This window comes from Corvus brachyrhynchos, unplaced genomic scaffold, assembly GCF_000691975.1.
Source record: "Corvus brachyrhynchos isolate BGI_N302 unplaced genomic scaffold, ASM69197v1 scaffold26, whole genome shotgun sequence".
Taxonomy (NCBI): domain Eukaryota; kingdom Metazoa; phylum Chordata; class Aves; order Passeriformes; family Corvidae; genus Corvus; species Corvus brachyrhynchos.
In genome coordinates, this window is record NW_008239324.1 from 4211597 (window position 1) to 4220338 (window position 8742).

General features: G+C 56.0%; 1 protein-coding gene across 1 annotated transcript in view; it reads left to right on the forward strand.

Moving 5' to 3' along the window:
- LOC108448313 overlaps nucleotides 1-8742 on the forward strand; it is an 11055-nt gene that overhangs the window by 593 nt on the left and 1720 nt on the right. The window contains exons 3-8 of the mRNA XM_017740792.1: nucleotides 510-624; nucleotides 754-811; nucleotides 3541-3694; nucleotides 5768-5964; nucleotides 8122-8187; nucleotides 8662-8737. Of these exons, the coding sequence (XP_017596281.1) occupies nucleotides 510-624; nucleotides 754-811; nucleotides 3541-3694; nucleotides 5768-5964; nucleotides 8122-8187; nucleotides 8662-8737 (666 nt within the window). The remainder of the gene's footprint in view (nucleotides 1-509; nucleotides 625-753; nucleotides 812-3540; nucleotides 3695-5767; nucleotides 5965-8121; nucleotides 8188-8661; nucleotides 8738-8742) is intronic.

Sequence of the window (8742 nt, forward strand, 5' to 3'; positions counted from 1 at the left end):
CGAGGGCCCCTAGGGCGGGCAGGAGGGCGGCTCCGCGCCCCTTCCCCGCCGAAGCGGCCCCGGTGAGGTGCGGCGAGTGCGGTGCGGTGTGTGCGGAGCGGAGCGGGCGGTGCCGAGCGGAGCGGAGCGCTGTGTGCGGAGCGGTGCAGTGCAGGGCATTGTGTGCGGTGAGATGCGGTGGGTGCGGTGCCGCCCGGGTGCAGGGCTGCCCGTGGTCCCGGAGTTCCTAACTCCCTAAGTCAGCCCCAGCCCGAGGTTAGGAGGGGCCTGGAGAGGCTTCAGGAATGAGTAAATTAATTGCAGACACGGTTTATGTCACATCCGCCGGGAGCACGGAGGGAGCCCGAGGCTGTCGCCTTTTCGGGAGCATTAAACGGGATTGATGCAACTTCCTGCGGGTTTCGGGAGTCGGAGCCGGTGTTACCGTCGTGGTTTGCCCCAGAACGTCCCGCCGGGATTTACAGCTGGACAATGAGACCGGCTGAGATGTCTGTTGCGCTTCTCTGCAGAGGTGCTGCTGTACTCGGGACCCCCGTGCCATGATCACATCCCGCACCGCCTGGGATCTGGGATCCGGCCCCTCCGCCGGAGCCGCCTGGAAGACGAAGGACCTTGCCCCGGCCGGTGAGTACAGCACGATGGCTTGTCCTTGCCCCTTGGGGCTCAGCCTGCCGCGCTCACGCCCTGCTCACTGGGGAAGGAGAGGCTGGGAACAGGCCAGCCTGCATTTTTCACATTTCTTTCCGGATGAAGGTCAAGATTTGAGAAACGGGGACGCAGAAGCAGGCACAAAGCTCTGGGCAGCCAGCTGGTGAGAAGAGAAGGCTGCCTCCATCTCCCTCCTGGCCCTTCCGAGGGGGAAACTTAGGGAGATAGGTTAAAATTTAACATGTGAGAAAGAAAACAGAATGATCTGCATAGCAGGGCAAATGCAGGGCCTTTGCCTCTTCCCAGCCTTTGGAAGGGCTCCCTGGTGCAGGGACCCCATGGGTGAGTTGAGTCGGAGTTTTCCTCTATGGAGGCTGAGCTGCTCTGCAGGCAGGCGGGGAGCTGCTTGCCCCAACCTGCAGCCGCTTCTTGGGAAACAGCCCTTCCCACCTCCCTCACCAATGGTGCCGGATGGGTTTTGACAAAGGGGGAGGCTGAACCCCCCTATTTGGACGTTTTTTTCTCTTGGTTTCAGCATTTGCCATCCCTCTGAGCTGGCAGCCGCTTCTCTGGGCATGGCTTCTTCTCTGGCGCTCTAGCCAGTCCAGCCAAATGCTGGTTGGCATTAAAGCCTCCAAAACCAAGTTTTTTCAGCGCTTCCTCTCCCCAGCGGCTGCCACGGCCTGTGCTGGGATGGGGAACTCATCTGTTATCCAGGCATTTGCCAGAGCTTTGGAAATGCTCAATTTTCACGGTGTGCGCAAAATGTTATGGATAATTAGAGGCTGGGAAGAAGTCCAGAGTGGTGGACTAACTTCATCAGGACACATCTCCCTCCAAACATTGCTTCCACCTCTGGTTCAACTTCCTCTGGATGGTTTTAGGGGAAAAAGGCTGCATTATTGAGGTTTGATTTGTGAGTGATTGACTTTTTCCCTGCCAGCTGAAGAAGAGATTTGGCCACCTGTGATGGTGGCAGTGCTTGTGGCAGACAGGTGGGGGGGGGCACAGGGTCCCCGAGCAGTGGGATGTAGCCCTCGCCAGCTGCTTTTCCTGTAACAGAGGAGGACACAGCCATGAGAGAAGGCTCTTTGAGTTGCTGTTTTCCTTCTGTGCGGCTCAGCAGGACAGGGAAGTGCTGCCCTGGCTGCTTTCAGGTTTGGCTGCCTGACAAATGAAGGAAATATTTGGGGGCAGCGGAGGGAGGTGACGCTGTCAGGGTCCGTCCGTCTGGTTTCGGTGATGCAAGCTGGCTTTGGCAGCTCTTCTGAGATAGGATCGCAGGAAGTGGAGCAGCTTGGCAAGGGGTAGAGCTGGGATATCCCTGGTGGGGGGACAGATCTGGTCCTGCAGAGGCCAGATGGATGCTACACCCTGAATTCTCATTACTAGTCATTGTCAACCGCCCCCTGGAGGACTAATTTTTCTAATTAACATAATTAACATTTTTAATACAAGTCATGCACTGTCTCTGCCACACCGGTGCAGTGGCGGCAGCAGGGAGGAGGAGGTGGGTTTGCTGAGCTAGCCAAAGGCTGTGTCCGTCCTGGGCTCCCAGGTGGATCCAGGGATGCTCTTTGCTCCATCTCAGGCTGTGGGCAGGACAGGCTCGGCACTGCGAGCGGAGCAGGCACTTCTCCCCGGGTTCCTCTGCTGCCGGCACTGCTTCACCATAAAATCCTCAGCGTGAGCTGGCTGGACACTGCAAACCCCCGTGGGCTCTGCTGAGCTCTCCAGGTGAGGAGCGTCGAGCCAGCCATGGCTTGTGTAGGGAGGGCAGTTTTGGGGTGGTGGGGAGAATGCCCCACACCTATCTGGGCCATCCAGGTGGGAGCCAACTGGTTCCCTCCATCACCACAACCAGTTTCTGCCTGGACCCCAGCAGTGCCTGCCTTGAGCAGAGCTGCCACCTGGGAGGGGAGGGAAAAGCATCTCTGGGGAGTCAAAGGCATCAAAAAAGGGGAACAGTGTTCATAACAGGATAGCATTTTCTGGGTCACTTATGGGTCATGTTGGCAGGAGAACTCAAGGCAGAAGTGTGATAAGAAAATGCGGTGCCATGAGGTGGTGTTTGCCTGTGGGATGGAGGAGAAGGAGGTGGAAGGGTGCCATGGCCAGGGACAGTGTCGGGACACCATGTACTGCTGTGGCTGCCACTAGTTCATTCCAGGCTTCAGGCAAATCATTCAAATTCCCCTTCTTTGAAAAGAAGGAAAACACCTTCTTATCACACACCAGCCTCGATGAATTCCCTTCGGCAAAACCCTCCTGGAGTCTCAGATGTAGAGGCACCGCAGACACGCGGCTTCTCCAGGAGGATGCTGCCACCTCCTTCCAAATTACTCTCAAATTACTGGCGTGTACCAAGTATTTGCCCCTCTGCTGGGGTGAGGTTTCCTCAGCATCACTGGCCCGTGGGGTGATGCCACAGGCTCTGAGATAAGCTTTAAGAAAGAAAAGGCATTCTTGAGCAGAATGAGCTTGGCCAATCATCACGTTTTATAGCAGCCTTATGAAAGCTCCTTTGAGATTTCTTTTGATTTTTTTGGAGCTGGGTTCCATCCCAGAGGGCATGAGCCATGCCTGCAAGTCAGAGTCTCTTTCTTTTTAAGGCCATAGAGAGAAAAATAGGAAATATTCAGTATAACTGCATGGCCAAACTGAGGGAAATTGTTTATGGGGAGAACTGAAAACATAAGTTCATTGTGGCAGCTTCCCAACACAGAACACCCTTGGTGGGGACATTTCCCCAGGCTCCACTGTTCTGTCTTCTGCACTTCCCGCCCTGCTCACTCCTCCTGGCCAGCCCGGTGAAGTGCCAGCTGCTGGCCCTGTGTCCAGCACAGTGTGGGCAGTCACTGTCTCAGCTCTCTGACCTGTTTCTCCTCACAGACACAGGCCCTGCGGGACAGGACGTGCAAGCGGCGGGAGGAGACCCAGCACCGTGCCCCGACACCGGCCACGGAGGAGCCTCCTGCATCCCCCCGTGAGCCAGCGGCTGCCACAGCGGTGCAGGCAGCCTCCACCATGAACCTGGAGAAAGCAGGTAAGGAGAGAGCAGGGATGCAGTGTTGAGCGCTCAGGAGGAGGGATGGGATGCAACGAGGGCTTGGTACCTGCCAGTGGGTATCGAGGAAACCTCTCCTCTATTGGGGTGCAGATAGATGTGTGGCTGTGCTCACTGCGGGGAGCAGGTCACAGAAGAAATCCAACACCAGCCAGCTGCTGGCTGGTGACAGGGACCGATGAATTATTGAGCTGGATGAACAGAGCAGGTGAGCTCCGGTGAACCCACTGCTGTTTCCTCCTTCTTAAGGAAAATGTAACGTGTGTGGAAACGCTTGCAGCATGCGTGGCTGTGCCAGGGTGGAGAAATCCCATGGTTTCCTGTCTTTCTCCGTCAGGATTGAATTGTGTGAGCTTGTCAGGGCACATCTCGGGAGCTGCTCCTGGCGTGGTCCCCAGCTGCATCCCAGAGCAGCTCCCAGTGCAGAGTGGTGGCTGGGAAGGGGCAGGGATGCAGGAGAGGGGGGGTCTGCATGGCAATGGTAACAGGGCAGAGCCGAGGAGCAGGTATCTTTCCAGATGGCTTTCAGAGCATTTTGGAAAGCAGGAGGGTCACTGTGCCCTGCCTGCCACACTCAGACCATGCACCACCACCAGCACATCTGCCCAGGGGGAGATGTAACACAGGGCATCTCCTCTCCCATGGATGCTGCTGCAGGAGGAAGGTGCTGGAGTGTGGAGGAAGGCATGATCTGTGGGGGATTTTCCTGCCTGGCAGTTTGACCTGCAGCTGAGTGTTGCGGCTCTGAACCTGGCTCTGCCTTGGATCCCAGTCCAGGATTAGTGTGAATGTGTGCAGACATGTAGTGTGTCCACAGGAGCCTGGTGCTTCCTGTAATTTTGTCTTATCCCTGCACACGCCCCAAGGGGCGAAAGCTGGAATTCCTGTCAACTTTGGACATTTCAGGGTGGATTTTTTGTGTGTTGATTTTAAAGAGAAGACCACAGTCCCCTGCCTGAGCAGCCAGCACCTGACAGTGCTCTTTTTGGGGTATCCAGCCCATGTCAGGAAGACAAAACCTGATGATCACTTCCGCAACCACTGCTGGCTAAGTCCCATGGCGTGCTATCAGCAGCAGAGCTGTGGTTTGGTCCCAGCATTTCACCTTTGCACGTTCTGCTGCCTCCTTAACTCCATTTAAAGGTATAAAATCTGATTCACAGACAAAAAAGTCTCTCTTTTTGCATTCAGGACGTTTCCCATGAAGCAGGTGGCATCTTCCTGCAGGCAGCATGGTGATTCCCAGCACCAGCTCCTGCCTGTGAAACCTCAGGTTTCTGGTGGCAGCAGATGAAATCCACAGCAGGCAGGGAAGGGCGCCGGGCAGCCGGGATCCTGACCGTCAGTTCTCCCGCTGCAGTGCCTCATCCCCACATTGGGAATGAGTCACACCAGCTCACTGCTTCTTGGGAACTACCAGGTCATTTGGTAGGCTCTGATGTACGGCCAGGTTGGCTTCTGTCAGCACTGGTGGCTCTATTAACATGCAGAAAGTGATGTTTAAAATAATACTAGGAAGGTTAGAAAGCTGAACACACAAGGATTAGGCAATATGGCCATTCATGGGCTGTATAATTTTAATTTTGCTTCCATTATGTTTGTGTGTAGTGACGCAGACTTTAATGACATGATCACACACTGCTTTTCCACCGGCTCATTCAGAAGAAAGGATGCCGGTGTGAATCAGCGCCGTGCTCAGGGCGGTTGTTATCTGACCGAGGCAGCAGCATCTCGGCGTGTGGTGGGGCTGGGTCACAGTGCAGCGGTGTGGGCAGGTGCTGGGTGTTGTGGCCTGGGATGCTCTGCTGGCATCAGCAGATCCCTTTGGCTCCCACCCAGCTGGACCCCCACCGTTAGCTGGGCCTGCTCTGGTCAGCACCTTGGCACTTGGGATGCACCTCTGACACGTCACTGCACTCTCTGGGACTTGTGCAAGTCCAGTTTCCTGCGTTCCCATCTCCAGCTCAGCCCCTGGGGCTACCCATGGCTGGCATTCTGCTCCCCAGCAAGGTGGCCGTGTCCTGACCAGCTCCATCTTTGCTCGTGCTGCAGGAGGGAGGCTCTGCGGTGGGAAACGCGCCAGCCTGCCCACGGCCCGGCCCTTCCCCATGATCCAGGAGGTGATGGCCTCCATGGCACATCTGCAGAAGGAGAAGCTGCGGCTGCAGGAGGAGCTGCTGGAGCTGCAGGAGAAGCTCACTGCCCAGGAGAACAACGAGCTCTCCCTCTCTCTCCAGCTGCAAGGCCAGGTATGATGGGGACAGGGTGACACAAGGGGGTCTGTCAGGCTCTTCAGCCTCAGGCTGTGGCTTGGCTGGAGCACTGTGGCACGCAGTTAGTGATGGCTGCACTTGTAAGGAGTGTAGGATCTCCATCGCAGAGCATCTTCTTCGCTGGCTGTTCTTTGGCTTTGGCTGTGCCTCCCTTGGGATGCTTGTGGTCCCGAGTGACACCACAATAGTGCTGACAAGGGTGTGTGGCTCTGTGGACATGACATGGCCAGGAGGGCTTTGGGCATCAGGATGCAGCCCTGCACCAGTCATCCATCCACCCAGCACAGGACAGCTGCTGCAGGATCAGCTCGTTAGACCGACCTACCAGTTTAATTCTAGTGACTTTCAGCAGGTGGAAAGTGAATGTCAAGGCACAGAATTGTCTGATGAAGGGACAGGATTTGGCCACTGTGACACTCCTCCCCAAAACCATCTCCTGCACTGATGCAGGCACATCCTCAGCACGAGTACTTGGGTCGTCCCAGGGACATGGAAATTTTGGCTGCTTGTAAAGGGATTTGCATGTGGCTGTTGTGGAAGCTGTTACAGTCAGGTTCTGCTTGTTCCACGGGTGTCAAAAAGGAGGAGGTAGTTGTCCTCATTTGGTTGGCATGCTCTGCATGACACAAGTGTGAGTGCAGCAGGATCTGGCCCCACGCTGGCCAGTTCGGCAGCAAGCGCAGCCAACACCGGCTGGAGTGAAGAGCTGGCCCAAACTTCCAAAGCTTTGGGATGGCCGGGCCATGGCTCGAGCCAGATCCGGCTGCCAAGGAGTTCCTGTCACGTCCAGAGAACAGGATGCAGCTGGAGATGCCCAAGCAGGTAGGCGATGGAGGAACATTGATGTTTTTGGGCGCCACGGCAGAGGGAATGGTGGGCAGGCTCCAGCGTGTGCGCTGATTGATTGGGCTGGCGGCTTTCCTGGAACAAGCCATGACTCTTTTCTTCTTAGTACCTCCCCTCCCTTAAAAATACTTATAAAAATAGCTTAATAATCTCCCTCAGTGGATATGGAAATGGGGTTTTCCCACTCAAGCACTCGGTGCTCGCTCGGCCCCCAGCCAGAGCGGGGGAGACTGCTGTGGAAGGAGGGAGATCCCAATCCCGGCTGGGAGCAGCCACCTTCCCCCACCTGCAGCTGCGGAGCTCCAGCCGTGCTCCAGCTCCCGGCCGTGCCCAGCACAGGGCACACAGAGGGGCTGCCCGCCCTGCTGCCATCTCTGCAAGGGTGTGGCTGAATAATTTACCAGATTAATTACAGCCTCATGTCAGCACATCTGCATTGGTTATTAATCAGCAGTTCCTAAATTATGGTCCACAGAGGGCCGTGCTTGCTGGTTATTGAGATGGGGCAATATCCAGGCGTGTCCCAGAGAGGGGTTTGGCAGCTTTCTGGAGCGGGGAAACTGGGAGCTGGGCTGGGATCTGGGGGTGGTCAAGCATGGTGGTCAAGCAAGGGACAGAGCAGGTGGGCAAACCCCACTAAAACACAGCCCGCGAGACTGCTGGCTGCACCAAGCACTCACTGCTGCTGTTTATTCCAATAACTGCAGATTTTGGGAGAGCCTTACTGATCTCTGCACAAAAAAAGGTTGAGGATTTCTGAAATCCACCTGGTTTTGCGGGGAGGGCAGCCTGGTCCCTTGGGCTGGGCAGATGCCCAGGTGGAGGTTGATGGAGAGCATCCTCCTGTGGGACTCAGACGCGTGGTCTTCTTGAAGAGCTCTTGCTTCCTCTTTGTACCAAGATAACTTTCCTAGAAAGAAAAATAAAGAAGGTAGAGCAAAGCTGTGTTGTGAGGACAGAACAAGGCACTTCTGGCTCTTCAAACACAGTTATGGATAGGTTTGTTTTTTCCCTTCTCCAAAGATGATGCTATTTTTTTTTTAATAATGGTTTCTGCTAGTGCTCAACATGGACAAATTATACCCATGGTTGAACAAGGTCAAAGCAAAGCTTTCATTAACTCTCATTTTAATCAACTCGTGTGAATCAGGCGCTCAGAGCCAGGTGGAAAATTAAAGCATAACAAAAGTGTGAGCCAGACTGGACGTTGGTGGCTGGGGCGGCACCGCGGGGTCTCCTCCGAGAGCTGCTGAGGTGCCTCCTGGTTAACCCAGTCTCTGTTGACAGGTGGAAACTCTGAAGGAAAAGCTCCTGGAGCAGGCACAGGAGATCAGCCGGCTGCGCTCGGAGCTGGTGAGCTGCCACTGGGATGGGACTGAGCCGCCCTGCCCCTGAGGGACGCTGGAGCTCTGGGTCCCTGAGGAGGAAGAGGGAACACGGGGTGGGCGGAGATGGATTAAACCTCCCCGGGGTCACAGTTTGGACCGCGCAAGCCAAGCGACACTGAGGGACAAAAGTGTGGGATTTTCTGTCCAATGCAATGTCGCACTGGTGACCTGGGGGCTGTCACCCTGCGGTGGGAAGTGAAAGCCCCTCTGTGGGTTGGGGCTCCGTGGGGGCAGCAGGAGGCTCCTCAGTGCAGCAGGCTGAGTGATTCCCAGTGGAGCAGGCAGATTGATGGGCACCTGGAGCTTTGAATGAAATTACAGAGAATAGCACACGGAGGGCTCCTCCATACCGCGGGCTGGGGGATCCATGAGGGCAGCAAGCCGGGGCTCCCCGAGTGCATGGAGATTCCATGTCCTCTCCCATTCGCTCCCGGCGCAGGGTGGCACGGATGCGGAGAAGCACCGGGACCTGCTGGCGGCTGAGAACGAGCGCCTGCGGCAGGAGATGAAGGCGTGCGAG